We start from the raw sequence: 16,154 nt of genomic DNA on the forward strand, positions 1-16,154 counted from the left end.
TCACACTAGCCTGTGAAATGTTAGCCTGGGCAGAGAAGGCCTTCACAGGGAATGGGGCCGGCCTTCAAGCCAGGACTTGAATGTGGATGTGGTTCTCAGATGAGAGTCTCCCTGTCCCCTAAACTAACCCACACTCCTCCTGGCCCGGGTCCCAGTCCCGGCCCCGGGTCCCGGTCGGGTCCCGGTCGTGGGTCCCGGCAGCAAGCCCAGGTGATAGCCTGCTCCGCTGTTCTGGGAGCCTGTGCGGCTCTGGACTTTTTGGAGGATTTCACTGCAAAGGGCTGGAGGTCAGACTGGGGATCATGTTACCATGTGAGGAATGGAAAGGTGTTTTTTAAGGAATTCTTTAAGTTTAAGCCTCATACTATTCAAAACTGAGGTTTCTGTTGGACATTTGCATCCAAAAGGCAATGAGTCTGCCAGAGGATGACAACCTCAACGGCTCCTCCTCCTGTCACTGTCCCAGACCCTAGGGAGCCTTGGTGGCCTCCCCAGACAGCCCCTGGTTTTTGGTTTTCACGTCCCCATGGTGGACCGTTCCCTCTGGCACAGCCCTCCCCACCCCCACTGTCCCTGGAGCTGCCCCCAGGGGCCTGGGCTGCAAAGCAGGTCAACCAAATTGTGCTTTGATCCAGGCATGGCTGACTGAGAGGAGGGATGAAAACACAGGGCCCAGACAGGACTAAGTCAGTTCTAGAAAATAGATGCTCTATTTAAAAACCACATTCAAAATAACAAATGGAGGCATGGCACAATTAAGAGAGAAGACAACTTATAACCTCTGGAGGGAAGCCACAGATTCCTTGAAAACTTGTTGGAAAACATCAGGTTAGTCTGCACACCGTCGCAGGGGGAGCGGGGACCCCGCGGCTCATCCATCATCCCCGGGTTAAGAATCCCTGGTTTGCAGTGTTAAGAAAACCCAAGACACAATTCTCATTAACTTCTGCTTATATTCTACGGCTTATATCCCTCTGCTGTGACTCTACCTGCAGTCTGTAATTCCTTTATAGCTCCCCTATTTTGAAAAGACTTTTTATTATAAATCTTTTATCTCAAACTTAATGAAAAGTAGAGATACTTGCATACAGAACTTCCGTGTACTCACCGCCTACTGTCAACACACATCATCAGCTCATGAGCACTTCCCAAGCACATCCCAGCTACTAAGGCATTCCGTGGGCAGATACCTCGGTCTCCCTCCAAGGTCTCGTTGCTGCACGGATGTCCGCAGGCTGGCTCTGGCCTGTGGGGCAGCTGCCCCCTCACTGCGGCAGCGCCGGGGGAGCCGCAGCCTCTCCCAGCCTTACCCGAGGGTGGGCCCTGGCCCTGGGTTCCCTCCAGCCCGGCGCAGGGTGGCACTTTGAAAGGCCTTTCTGCTTTTTGTCTGCCCCCTCTGCACTCTGATCTCTCACATTTTCCTCCTCTCCCTTCTCCCCTGCTTCCTCTGTGATGCTCACCTGAAAAGAAACTGTTTACGGAGGAGACCTTTCAGTTAATAGCTCCCATCTCCTCGGTTTCCCTGGAGGTCTGGCTTTTCCCCTATCCTGAGCTGGATGTCACTCCCACACCCAGAGCAGCAGTGGAGCGAGACAGATGTCCCAGGGCTTCCCCACACACAGGAGTGGCCTGAGTCCTTGCAGGCAGTTCCGCACTCCTCCTGACGTGGGGTCTGCAGGGCCATCGTGGGAATTACGCCTGGATCGAGCCCCAACGAGCATTCTCCCTGGGGTAAGGATGAGTGATGTCTGGGCAGTGAGCTCAGGGGCCCCGCCCTGCCCAAGGTGACAGCATCAGACTTGCTTGTGAACGCCATTTGTCTGTCTCCCTAAATGGAATCCGCCCCAAATAAACATTTGTGACCACTGATGTCCCACCTCTGACAGACTGCTCACCCCTGACAGTCAGATCCTCGGTCAGGGCTGGTTCACTGCCTGCCTGAACGGGTTAAGGCAGGAAGGACAGAACAAATTACAGACAACTGAAGGCACGTTCCAAAGAGGTAGGTCTTCTGAAAATGCTTTTGAAGTAATAATAGCACATTTGGAGCAGGTGCGCACCTTCCTGTCTCTACTGCCCATCACTCTATTTCTCTAAGCTGTCCTCCCTCTTGTTACCTGCCCTTCTCCCCCACACCACCAGGCCTGGCTAGTAAGGGGGGGGAGGCTGGAGAGCCAGCACAGGAACCCCAGGGCCCTCCCTCCTTGTCACCGCAATTTCCCTTTCCTTAGGCTAGCCTAACTCCTCATCTCTGCACGGAACCTTGACCCTCTTGCTCCCTCTGTGAAGCTTTAACCAGGATTTGCCCAGACCAGGAGGAGGCTGGAGACGAGTGCACCAGAGAGAGAAAGGCATGGGCTTTGATGGCAGACTGGGATGCAAATCTGAGTGCTCCCAAATACCTTCTGTGCTACTTCAGAAAAGTCACTTAACCTCTCTGAGCCTTGGTTTCCTTATCTCTCAAATGAGGACAATAACACACACACACAGACACACTCCAAGAGTTGTGAGGAGTAAATCAGATACAGCCACACACAACTACATGCCACCCTAAGGGCTGTCTGAGTTATAAATTCCTTTATAGTACAGATGCTCTGAATGAATAGTCCTGGCCCTGGTCCCCTCCTTCTTCCCTTTCCTTAGTTCCGTCCCATTGACAATTCACATCCCAACCGAAGCAAGCTTGAACTTGACACCAGACCACTTCAAGTCATTTTCTTAAGTCCAGTCAACTTGTGGACTTAAGGAAGTCTCCCAGAGAATTCCTGTCATGTGCAGGTGCACAGGCCTGTCTCTCACTGCTCACTCTTTCGCAGGGACCCCAATTAGCTGATGTTTCTATGCCCCTTCCTCTCACGTGGCCATTTCTTTTTCCCAAGAGCATTCCCAGCACCGCTGTGGCTTTGACCACCTGCAGCCACTCTCCTCTTGGTTCAATATGGCTTCTGATTGCATATTAATGTGGTCTTCGCATTTTTAAAGTGTTATCTATTTTTTTGAATAGGTAACAGATCCACATATTTCCAAATCCAAAAACTATGATAAAGCGTACAATGAAAACTCTCCCAGCTCCAAATCCAGCCACCCATCCCAGCGTGTTATCCATTGTTGTTTAGCCTGGTCTGTCGTGTGCAGATGCAGGGTACGCTGGTGTGAGGAGCTCGGCCGTCATCCCTTTTCAATAGGGAGACCCAGCACCAGGCAGTGGTGTTCCAGGCTCCCACAGCTGGACCACAGGGTGCCCAGAGATGAGCCCAGGCCTGGGGATGCTCAGGACCCCACGGGATGGGTAGAGGAATCGGGCCCTTCCCGTCACACTCTTATCACTGGGGCTCTTATCAGCATGGAGGTAGCTGTCACTTATGGGGTGCCTGCTCTGAGCTACACACTGTGCTGAGAGCTGCTTGAGTATAATCTCAACTAATTGTCTGAGGCAGGCGTCATCTGATTTTACATATGAGGCAGCAGGCTCGGAGAGGTTAAGCCTTTGCTGGGATGACAGAGTCGGCTCTTCCAGCCCAGCACTGCGGCAGAGCTGGGCTCTTTGTCTCTACGCGCGGTGCTTCTTGGTCGTGCGCTCTCAGCACAGCTGCCCCCTCCGGCCCTTCTCTCAGATCTCCCATTTCCCTTCCCTTCTCCACCTCACATTTTTTCTGCATAATTCCAATTTTACCTTTAAGAAACGGCATCACCAATATGACTTAGGTACCAGTCCTTTTCTTCCCTTCTCTCCTTGATCACCTGGGCTGAAACTGAACTTCTCCAAGGTGAGTGACAAGTTACAAAACTCATTTCTAATGAGTCCCGGATTCCCCCTGCCTGGTAGCTCCTGCTGGGGGTAGGGACAGAAGGGAGATGATGCAAGGAGAGAGAAGCAACCCAAAGACCCGCTTAGCTTTTATTATTAATGAGGAGAGGAAATTCAGTGGAAATAAATGTAATACTTATTAACATTTTATGCAGCTACCTGAAGTTCACAAACCTTTCAAGCTGTGTCAGCTCTGTTTCCCCAGAACACTGAAATCTGGAGAAAGCTATAAGCAAATTCTTAAGGTCTGCAAACTGGTTCTCCATCACCAAAATCAAGGGGCAGTTCTAACCATTTCTGAAGGTTACCCCTCCAAGTGAGCTATGGCAGTTCCCCTCATCTCCAGAGTCTTCATGGAATCATCATCACCATTGGCCCTCTCTCCCGACCTCCTCCAGGGGCCCAGCTCAGGGGGCTAGGGGCATTGGGATGGCAGGACATCCAGTGGGCCCAGGTGCTGCCAACCTTCCACTCCTGCTCTTGGGGTCCATAGAAGAGCTGCAGAGTAAGGGAGTCACCTTCACTGGTTCACTCTCTCCCTGCAGGACACGGGCTCCATGGGCAGCCCCCGGGCACTAACGCAAGGGCCACGGTGCTAACCCAACACACCTGCCCACTGCATTCCAGTCCTGCTTGGGGCCTTGGATCCCACTGTCAGGACTTTTTCTTTGGGTTAGGCTTGGGCCTCACCTAGTTCTGCTTTTTAATGAAAATTACCCCAGGAGAGTGAGTGTAAGTATTCCCTAAGCAGCTCAGCATCATTTAGAGTGCACAGGCCACGTGCTGAGGATGTGGGTGGAGTGACCAAGGCAGTGCCCAAGCAGCCAACTTCCAGACACAGTGCCAGGTGCCTTGCAGGTATTATCTCCAATCCTCGAAGTAATTCTGCAAGGAGCACTACTCTACAGATGAACAGTCAGAGACTTGGGATGGTCAGTAACTCACCCAAAGTCACACTGCAAGGAAGTAATGGAGCCCAGATTAAAACTGTACCCAAAAAAGTTCCCCGATAAGCAGAAGACCACCACAGGATCACGCGGTGGAACTAGGCAGGGGGCCCAGAAACACCCTGGCAAGGCACGAAGCCCAGACTGGGGGCAAGGAGACACGAGGGCCAAGTACTGGAGGGTGGATGGGCTAAACAGAGCCTGAGGGAAGGGGGTGTGGGGGAAGAAGGGACCCCAGACCTTTGGAAGAACCCCAGATGTCTTAGGTAGGCAGGAAATAAGCTCAGGAAGACACCGGCCTCATTTAAAAGCGGCCCACTTACTGACCACCCAGACACTCACAGCATCTCGGTTAACCCCCCCAACGACACTGGACCCTGTTCTACAGACCGGCTGAAGGGGCGTGCTGGAAGTCACACGGTGCGGCAGAGCTGGGGTTTGAGCCCAGGTCCCTCGACGGCAGGTTCCATGCCTGTAATCACTGTATTACATGGGAAGGGGTGGTCATGTAGAATGCCTCTTCACTCGGACGCCTCCTCCCTGACTCTCTTTTCAAGCCTCAAAGACACACAGTCTGACCACAGGCCAGAGTGGAGACAGGATTGTCCTGGAGAGGCACAGGCCTCTTTGCTGCTTTCCTTCCTTGTAGGGTGAGCAGGCACCCTGGGTCTTGCCGACTCGGCCCAGCTGGAGCGTGCCCGGGGGCTCACTGCTCAGTGCTGGGAAAGGCAGTGGAGGTGGGAGAAGGAGCCCGAGGGACACCGTCCGCCTAGCGCTCCAGATGACAGTGCCCTGGATGAGAGAACGCAGCTGTGCTTCACCCACCACTTCCTTCCGCCTTCACCCGGGCAGAGGACACTGGCTGCCTTGCCTGAGTGCTGGGGGACCTGAAGGGGCCTCTGGGCCCAATGCATTCCCACTGAACCAAGAACTAGGAGCATTTGTGCCTTCAGCACTGAACTCAATGTCTGGTACATAGTAGGTGCTCAAGAACGTGTGCTGAATGAACGAAAGGAGCTGCGGAATGCTTCCCAGGAGCCCTTTCTGAAGCACCCCAGGCCCAGCACGCTCTCAGCAAAGGCCCTCTGCGCCCCCTTGTCCCAATTCTGACCCGGGATCCGAAGAAGTGGTGGTTCCGGTCTTCTCAGTACCCTGGGGCTTCCTTGGATGACAAGCATTTGGGACAGGGTCTGACAGGGCCCTCAAAGATGGCCCATGGAAACAGATTCTCGCATTATTCCAGATTCTGACCATTCCAGCTCTCCCTGTCCTCACTGCAGGGTCCATCCGCTCCGGGGGCTCCACTTCACTGGCCCTGTGAATGGCGGGCTCCTTCCCCAGCTGAAGGCCCTGAGGACAAGAGGCGAACAGTCTCCTTTTCTGATCTCTCTCCCAGAACTGAGCTGGTGAAAGAGGGTACAGCGAACATAGCACAGGACCAAGGGTTTAAATGGTGTGTGCGAAATCATACAACGTATGCTGTAACTAGTGGGTGAGAGGTAGACAGGAAACAGTATTTGTGTAGTCTCAGAGTATCCCCGCCTCACCCCCCCCTCCCCCGCCCCACGCGAGACTTGTAAATTACACAAGCCAAGTTGCTGATTTTTCAGGGGAGGAACCTGGCAGACATCACTTAACCAGCTGATCCAAGTTAACATCACCTGGAATGAAGGGGGCAGCAGCCATCAGGGGCCTCCAGTATGATTCCCTGAGAAGGCCACGGCATCACTAATCTTGCAGAAAATGCGCAGCCGGGATTTAATTACAAGAGAACAAACCAACCCAAGCTGGGGAATGTTCTACAAAATAAATGGTTTGTACTCATCTGAAGATACACGTTAACTAAAGCAACTTGTGATCACAGATTCGATCCTGGGTTTGAATTTATTTCTCTTTTGTTAAAAAGAATATTTGAGGCGAGGAAACTTAAAAAAGGAAGCCTGGCAAAATCGAAGTGAGGTCTGTAAATTAGATTGTGGCACTGTACTAATGTCAATCTCCTGGTTTTGATCACTGAACTATGGTTATGTAAGAGAATGTCCTTGTTTTTAGGAAATACAAGCTGAACTATTAGGGGAAGGAGAGTAGCATGCCTGGGATTTACTCTCAAATGTTTCAGGAAAAGAAGTAACATGTGTGAGAATAAGTGGGTGAAGAGTACACACGGATTCTTTGTATTATTTCCAAAACTTTACTATAAGTCTGACTGCAAAATGAAATGTTTGAAAACACCGAGGTCCCCAACGTGGACATGAGGAGTGGGTGTCAAGGGCAGCGCGACAAGGCCATGGAGGGGGCTGCATGGCCTCCTGTGAAATGCTTCCAGCCCTGGCTAGCCTTGGGGGTGGCTGTCCCCACCCCTGAAGCAGTCTGTCTGGTGAAAGGAGAAAACAACATCCTCTCCAGTTCTGATGAGAGAAGGGACCGGTTTGAAAACACTGAGGTGGACAGAGGAGGCTGGGGTGGAGATGGGGAGAAGGGAGGGTGTGGGCGACCCACAGGACCCTTAGGGAGGCAGGTGGGCCACAGCCCAGGGGTCCCCACTCTGGAGTGGCTCTTGGCTTTGCCTCCTCCTGACAGTCCTCAGGCTGGGGCCTCGAGAGTCAGGGCTGTTGAGGTGGGGGAGACCAGCACCCTGCACAGGGGATGAGGTGGGAAGGCAGCCCAGGCTGGCGGGAGAAACAGAGGGGAGCGACATTCTGAAACTGGGGAACCGTGCCCTGGAATGTTCCTCTGGAGGCCAGCGAGGGTGCTGGGAGTGCTGCCTGAGGTGGGGACTGCAGTGGTAGGCAGCAAGGGTTGGGAGCTGGCAGGCTGAATTTTGCCTGGCTGGCACAGAATCCCCAACTCCCCATGCTTCCAAGGACCCGCCGGCCCCGCGCCAGCCCTCAGATCAATTGTGAAAACACCTGATATGTTTAAAGTGCTTTGCAGTTGTTTATGCAGCAGGTGCAGGAGCCTCCTTTCATCCGCCCCCCGCGGGGACTGGGCCTGGTAAGGCAGGTGTGCCTACACGTGCTATCTACATTTTGCAGACACAGGCATCGAGTTTGCAATGGTGAGGAGACTTGCACAGTGTCACACAGCTACGGTGGCAGAGCCTCTGACGGAGCACTAGGGAAGCTAGAAACTTGCCAAGTATTGGATCAGTGCAGGCCTCTTTCCACTGGGCCCTGCTGCTCCTCCGAGTCTCAACACCAGCCTAGCGTTCTGGCCTGTCCGTGAGCTCACTCCCCTGGGGCTCCCGGTCTCCATGCCTTCGACATGTTGTTCCTCTGCCTGGATCACCACCCTTCTCCCTGTCCTGACCCAGCTCAAATGTCCCATCTCCTGGGAAAGTTCTGGTTGAAGTCCCCCTCCCAGGGGCTGCACGGGCCTCCAAGAACCCTGCCTGCAGCTCACACAGCTCCGGCTGCTGCGGGACTCTGCCTGGTATGGATACATAGAGGACAGTCAAAAATGCTTCAGGTTTTAGCAAATACCAGCGATTCCTGAACTTTTGGATTACAGATTCTTGTGAGAATCTGGTGAAAGCTATGAATTCCCAGTCCATGTGGGCATCCAGGTGAGGAGTGAGGTGAGAAAGGTGATGACAGACAGCTGCGTGCTGGGTGGCTGATGCTTTCGGAAGAAATTTCACATCATGGGGAAAGAGTTTTCATTTCTGACAGCGCCCCACTCCGACACCTCCTCCTGAGTGGGACCCGACAGAGTCCCCTAGGGTCCCTGGTCCCATTTCTCTGCTCAAAGTTTCTTCTGCTCAGCTGGGACATTTCGGGGGGCGCACCCGTGGCCAGGCCCTCCCTGCGGCGAGTGCATGTGCTGCTGCTCCTTGGGGGGAAGAAGCAAGCAGGGAAGCAGGAGAAATTCTTCTGGGGTCAGTGGTCCCAAGTCCTTTTCTCAAATTCATCGCTACTCAACTATTTTTTTCTCCAAAGCAGTAAATCTCCTTCTGTTATTCTCCAAGTTGATATAGTAAGCTATGTCATTTTGAGAAGAAATACATAATGGTATATTAGAGGAATATCTCCTCATTCATGCTTAGAAAAAATTTATTACAATGTAAGAAAGTCTGAATAGCATGAATTTATTATAATGATTTAACACTGCTGCACTTGAGTTAAGGATGCCCCTCCATAAATAACTGTCCCTGAAAAACATAGCACATTTACACAGTTTACCGTTTCTCAATGTTATATAAATCCAACAAGCTTAAATCACCTCCGGCTCGGGGTGGGGCGGGGGGAGGAATGCTGAAACTGGGCTGTGAAGTTCACTGTCTCAACTGGCAGCCACAAGAAGCCAGAGAACTTCCCCTCCTCCGGGCCCTCAGCACTTAAAAGGCTGACGTGTGGGGGAGAGAAGGATGAGGAGGAAACAACCACGGTTTACACCTGCAGAACAGGTGAAGCCCAGTGGGCCTTGGGCATCCTGGCTGTGATCGGGCAATTGTCCGTGTGGTGGTGGCCAGGAGGGACCAGCCGAGGCTGCCCCGCTGTGCACTGCAGTGGGGACAGGGCAGCCAGTGTGGGGGCCCTTTCCGGACCTCAGGCAGAGCCCGGTCTTCTTGTCAACCTTCCACTTTCTCACAAACTCCAACACTGCTCTTTCCTCCGGGGCCTTCTGTTTCCTCCACATACAAGCAGCCCGCAGCCCCCTCATGCCTCTCTGTCCCCCTGGACACTGGCTTAGCCCTGCTTTCGGGGAGAGCTCGGCCTTGTCATTCTGGCTTTTCCTCCAGCGTTAGGCCAGCATTTGGGGCACCGGACTTGTAAGGTAGGAACTATCACCTCCATTCTTATGAATCATTTTATAAACTATTATAGTTGAGGTTAAATGTAACTTGCCTAAAGGCAAGCAGCTCATGCGTGGTGAGGCTGGGTGGACTCCAAGGCCAGATATGTTCTAGTTGGGCGCACAGTGTTCTAATGGGGAGGACCACACACAGGACCACACAGTGCAGCTGCAGGTGGGCTGTAACAGGGACCCTAGGCAGCACTGCCGGAGCCAAAAGAGCGTCTATAATGATGCCTCAGGAAACGTGGAAGCAGATTCATCCAAAAGAACAGGACATAGGAAAGCCACAGAGGCCAAAAAGAGCTGTGAGGCTGTGGGAGATGGCCAGGAGTTGTGGGCTGCAGGCAGAGCAGAGAGGAGAAGAGAGGGTTGACAAGTGCTGACCCCCCATAGTGGCAATGATGAGCGAAAGGGAGGAGATTAGAGGAGAGTAGGAAGTGTCCACGGACCCTCAAACTCTGCTGATGAGAATGTGAAATGGTCAAGTTGTTTTAGAAAACAGCCTGGCAGTCTTTCAAAAAGTTTCCATACGACCAGCAAACCCACTCCTGAGTACCTGCCAGGAGGAATGAAAACATGTGCCCATGACCACTGTCCCGTGAGGGGAAAGTCTGGGGACAGTGCCAAGGAGCATCCTGGGCCACAAGAAGCCAAACAGAGGAGACCGTCCCCTGAAGGTCCTGACACAGGCCATTCCTACTGGACGCCCAAGTACCGACCTACTGGTTTCACTAGTATACCCACCACCCCCACCACCCAAAGTAGGCCTCCTCCTCATTTGGCCACTGTATTTTCAGAAGAGGTTAACCACGGCAATTACAACCTTTACTGTTTGGAGAAGGCAGTCACGTGCATTATGCTGCTGCAGAGATTTGTCTTTCCCCAGGGATGTGGCTTTAGACAGCCTTCCCACGGGCTCCACGCGCACAGACACAAAGAGGTCCAGATGGTGGCGCTCGCTCCTGGAGGGTTATCCCCCTACAGGCCCCCAGGAGTGGACATGCCACCTTCTTCCTCACTGTGGGCCGTGTGGCCTGTGAGGGCTCACTTCTGAGGTGGGGGTGGAAGGAATGGTCAGTCCTTGTGGAAATTCTAAGACGTTCATCTTGGAACACTGGACCAAGGCAGTGACATGCCGTGGGCGGGAGGGCACCAGCCTGACAGCCAGACCTGCCGCTGCCAGGACGTGGGAGCCCAGACACGTCACTTTTCTCCGAACTCTTCATGTGTATGTGAAACTGATAAATTATATGGGCAACAAGGTCCACCCCATCCATTGAGTTCTGTGACTCTAGAGGGGGGAGAGGTTATGGTGTCCATGGGGTAGACAAGGCCCTGAGCATTTTCTGGGAGCCTACTCAATTCCGAGTGCGTGTGGTGAGGTGTGCAGGGAGGGAAAGAGCTGTGAAGCTGAAGCCTGAGGGGTTAGAAGGTCCCGCCTCTGAAAGGGCCAAGGGGGCCCGAGGGGCTTAGAAACAACCCACCATTAACAGCCACACAGAGAAACCATGAAATTGGCAACTAATTTAAGAAACTGGTTCTCCAGCTGCCAGGTCATTCTTCCTCTGAGGACTAGGGTGTCACCCTCACCGCACTCATCCCCAGTTTTATTCCTAAACTCAAGGGTAACCTTCTGACAACTGGGGGAAAACTTATTTCATCTTCAGTTTGGAAGCTGGCTGCGTGGTGACTCTATTCCTGCCACCTCTGCCTCTGTGGGGCAGCTGCGCAGTCTCCGAGTTCAGGTGAAGATGCCAGGCTGGCGTGGGGAACAGGGGGCAGGACAGGGTGTCTAGCTACCTTAGCTGAACCCATAGGTGTGATCTCAGAACTGGGCATTCCATCACTCAGGCCCTCACCTGCATTCTCTCAACACCTAAAGCCAACCAGGCAGGGCCATTCTCCCGTCTGAGACAGCTCAAACAGTGCACCCTTGCTGAGCAGGGGACAGGCACATAGAAGGCACTCAGGCACATAGAACCTTCCGTGCCAGCAACCACACAGCCTAGAAGAGGCGTGGTGTCCGTGTGTGGGAGTGCGCTGGAGTCAGCCAGGAGAGCCTGTTCTTTCACCTTTCAGGTGCCCATGAGCTCCTGCTGCTCTAACACGGACTGAGGGAAGTAACATTTGGATAACGTGGAGCTCTGCTCTTACTTTCAAGCTGTGCCCACTGACCTGAGGAGGGATATTCAGAGCACAATTCAGGATCAAAACCGCATGGGGAAAACAGCCATAGAGATAATTTATTAACCTAAAATCTCACACATTTATAAACAGTCACCCACATTAAAAACAGCGCACTCTGAGGTGGGGATAAAACGTGAGCTGAGAGGAGTGTGCCAGGCCTCCAGCTCCCTAAGGACCGTGACCATGGACCTCATCCCAGCTCTGCTCCTTCAGGCTGGGCCCCTCCCCAGAGCCTCTGACAAGCAAATCTGGCACGAGCCACGTGCTGGAAGCAGGGCCAAGTGGAAAGAGTGGTTCCGAAGGAGGAGAGCCCTCCCTCCCCACGATATCTGGGGCACTCTAGATAAGTCCCCACTGTGGGGGTCAGGTTTGGAAAAACCAGAGCGAGCGTGACTCCTGGAAGGGTGACTGTTGGCAAACATTTTTCCTTGATTAGCCTAGGCTTTCTAAATCAAGCACTTAGGGCACTACTTAGACAGCTTCAGTGGACACACTCTGTCCTTTTCCATTTTGCAAACATCGACTGGTTGTTCTCTTTCACAAGGGTGGGCGGGGGGGGGGGAGGGGCAATGTGTGGCATCACCTGCAGCACCTCCAATCTGTGTTCAGTCTTGTTTTGGGGAAGTGCCTGGAGGCTGGGCAAGCAGATCCCAACCGGTCACTTCACAGAAAGGAAGGGCAGATTCCTGTGCGCCAGGCCTCTCTTGGCCGGTCAGTCTGCAGTTAAGCTCCCAGGCTTTTCGTTTAAACCTTTTCATTTACATACACACACACACACACACACATATATATATATATACATATGCGTACATATACACATCTCAAAGTAAGACACATTAAAATCTTAACATACACGCTTCAATTGATAATGAAAACGTTAGCTTAGACACAAATTCGCCCAGGAAATGACCACAGGACAGAGAAAGGCAAATCGTGGAGGGATGTGGCACATGAAACATTTTGACTGAGGCTCTGCTGAAAACCCATCTTTGCTCTTCCAAACTGCTCATTCAGGGGAAGTAAAGGAACAATGAAACTGCATTCTGTGGCCTGTGACCCCCAAAGCCTTCAGTTTAGAGCTTGCTTGTGATCCTTTAAAGGCAAACGAGCTTCTTTCTGAAAGAAAGCACAGCTCTCGTCGGGGCCCGTCCTCTGGCCGCCCCTCTGGGGCAGGAAGAACGCCGCTGCCCGGATGTGCGAGTGCGGCTACCAACGACTGCGGGGAGGTGGGTGTGAGACGGGCGGTCATGATACTCAGGGCAAGAAAAACACGGTTCTGGAGACCTGCCTTTAACTGGGAAGATGGCCCCCCAGTTTTATTACACCAAGGAAAATTTCGTTTTCAAAAAGCTTTCTGAAATGGGATGAAGCTTACTCTCACCGGGGCGAACTTGAAAAGGGTACTGTCACCTGCAGTGCCTTTTCAACTTTTCAGGTGAATGGCTACAGCTGGTGAGCCCTGACCTTCCATGTACTTTGGATCAAGGGTATGGTAGTGGCAGGCGCCATTCTTCTCTCCTCCAAAGCACAAAAGAGCCCAAGTGCAGAAGGCTGCAGAGCGGTGACAGGGCCTGGCCTGAAGAGACAATGAGACTTAGAGCTCTCTAGACAAGGAAGTTACTCAGCAAGGCTTTTGTAGGCCGGAATAACCTAGTTTCGATAAAGAATTCGGGGAAGCCATGCAGGCTAGGGGGTCTGACCTTGGTTGGATGACAGATGCCTGGTCCTAGTTCAAGCCCAGGGTTGGTGAAAAAGAGAGAAAATAAAAGCAACGCCATCCAGATCAAACAGAGTCATCAAGTAATGCACATCTGGGACGATGTATGTCCCCTCACTCCAACGGCTGGAACATTTTAAACTCACTGGTGCTACGAGGTCCACACACAGCCCAACAGGCTGAGAGGCCACTAGAGCCCGCTGTCAGAGGGAGGACGAGCTCAAGAGCTCTGCTGAAGAGAGTGAGCTCAAATGTTAATTCTGCTGCAGGCTTTCTTGGGGTCAAGGAGAGGCCTGGTGGGAAGCAGGGGAGGCTCTGCTTGGGGGCAGTGGAGATTCTTTGGAGGCACGGAACAGTAGCCCCAGGCAGGGCATACCCAAAGCCTGGTCAACCCCGGGCCTTGGATACTCTGGGAAAAGAGGAGGGGCCGGCCTTTCCAGAGCTGGTGCTACTGGCCCTCGAATAGCACCTTCTCCAGACACAACCATGGGAAGTTCACAAGGGCAAGTGAAATGGACACTCAGGTCAACAGAAAATACTGAGAGAATGCTCTTATCTATTCAGGAAAATTGATGGATGGTGGAAAAAGTGTTTCAGGCTTCTGCTTCCACCAGTGTAGTCACTTTTGTGTGATTTAATGCCAGTTTCCCAGGGCTGGGGGGCGGGTCCCTCCCTCTCTTTAGCCCATTGAGCCCTTTTGCTTACCGGGGGAGCACCTGCCAGGATGATGACTACTGAGCCTGACTCACACTTGGCCTTCAGTGTTGCTTGTGACAACGACAGCCCCAACTCCAACTTCAGTTAAATGACCACACTTAGGTAGAGATAGGTGGTGGGAGAACAGGTGGAGAGGTGAAAGGGTCTCTCCTTATGAAACTGCTTGTTACAAGGGGCTGCTTTTAAATTAGAGGGATCTTTCAGTGGGTAGGTTTTCCTTGTGTCAAAAAAAAAAAAAAGCGGGTCCTTTCCAGCAAAATATTGAGGAAATTCAAAACGAAGCTGAATATGCGATGGCCCCTGTCACGCAGACAGTGTCCTGTGTTGATGTCCCATCTCCGCTCGGCCTGGAGAAGACACCACCCGTCTCCCCCAAGTGCGTTTCATGTCTGGTCAGAAGCACCCTGGGTTGTTGGGGTGATTTCTATATTCGACACGTGACAGATGCTAGTGAGATAGGGCCCTGTGAAAGGAGAGACACAATTACTTGTGATCAAAAATTTTAAAATCCTAGATCAGTATATTACAAACCCCACAGGTTCTGATGGAAATTTTGCAGCAAGTGCTTTGGCGTCAAATGAAAAAGATATCTTCCAGGATTTGATTCTCCTCCAAGTCTTCAGGGGTCCTGCCTGCCCCCATCTTGTTCCGGGTCGATTTTAGAGAACTGAGTCGGCAAGTTCTGCGATTCCAGGCCCGGGCTTCTCTGGAGGGGTGGGGCTGGGGTTTGGAAGCAGACTTCGGGCTCAGGGACTGAACCAAATCCAACAGCGATGTCTCGTACCTGTAACACATACAACCCAGACAGAAAACGATCAGACCAGCACATTAGGGTCCAAGGAGCCCACAGTGGCGGGCTGCCCAGGGCAGGGGCCGGATCACAGATCACCCCGTGTGCAGGAGGGCCCTGGAGGGGAACGTCAGGGAAGGCGGACGCCAGAAGGCCCTGCTGTCAGTCCATGAGCTCCCCTCCTCTGCTGACTTCTAACATTGCTCTTTTAATCTTAAACATTTTTTATTCAACTTATTGGGATAACACTGGTTAATAACATCATGTGAATTTCAGGTATACAACTTTAGAATACAGCATTATGTGCTCACCACCGGAAGCCTGGCCTCCTTCCGTCACCATGTATTTGGCCCCCTTTAGCCTCTTCATTCTTTTCCCCTCCCTCCCTGGCAACCACCATTCTGTTATCTGTGTCTGTGAGTTTGTGTTTTTGTTTTGCTCATTAGTTGCTTTTTGTTTTATACCCCACGAGTGAAATCATATGGTTCTTGTCCTCTTCCTTCTGACTTTCACTTAGCACAATACTCTCATGATCTGCCTGTGCTGTCACAAATGGCACTATTTCATCTTTTTTATGGCCCAGTAGTATTCCACTGTAGATATGCGCCACGCCTTCCTTATGCCACCCTCTGCCAAAGGCCACGGGTTCTTTATAATGTTGTGGCTATTATAAGTAATGCTGCAATGAATATGGGGTACACATATCTTTATGAGTGTCTTCACATTTTTGGGGGTAGATACCCAGAAGAGGGATTGCTGTTTTTAATTTTTTGAGGACCCTCTGTACTGTTTTCCTTAGTGGCTGCGCCAATTTACAATCCCACCAGCAGTGCGCAAGGGTTCCCTTTACTCCACTTCCTCTCCAACATTTGTTATTTCTTATCTTATTGTTAATAGCCATTCTAAAAGATGAGAGGTGGTATTTCATTGTGGTTTTGATTTGCATTTCCCTTTTAGCTAGTGATATTGAGCACTTTTTTTCATACATCTGCTGGCCATCTCTATGTCTTCCTTGAAAATTGTCTGTTCAGGTCCTCTGCACATTTTTTAATTGGATTGTTTGTTGATGTTGTTGAGTTGTGTGAATTCTTTACATATTTTAGATATTAGCCACTTGTTGGATGTATTGTTTGCAAATATCTTCTCCCATTACGTTGGCTGCCTCTTTGTTTTGTTGGTTTCTTTTGCTGT

At 51.8% G+C, this 16,154-nt stretch overlaps 1 protein-coding gene across 4 annotated transcripts in view; it reads right to left on the reverse strand.

The window, feature by feature from the left end:
• Positions 1–14,660: 14,660 nt before the first annotated feature.
• The window catches only part of KIAA1328 (KIAA1328 ortholog), a 228,982-nt gene continuing 227,488 nt past the window's right edge, over positions 14,661–16,154 (reverse strand). For 3 of the 4 annotated variants that reach the window (XM_028524448.2, XM_028524446.2, XM_028524447.2), the window contains one exon: positions 14,661–14,957. In XM_028524448.2, coding sequence (XP_028380249.1) covers positions 14,747–14,957 — 211 coding nt within the window. In that variant the 3' untranslated portion in view covers positions 14,661–14,746. The remainder of the gene's footprint in view (positions 14,958–16,154) is intronic. The other variant, XM_028524450.2, reaches the window with a different exon arrangement.

Source organism: Phyllostomus discolor, chromosome 9 (genome assembly GCF_004126475.2).
Source record: "Phyllostomus discolor isolate MPI-MPIP mPhyDis1 chromosome 9, mPhyDis1.pri.v3, whole genome shotgun sequence".
Lineage (NCBI taxonomy): Eukaryota > Metazoa > Chordata > Mammalia > Chiroptera > Phyllostomidae > Phyllostomus > Phyllostomus discolor.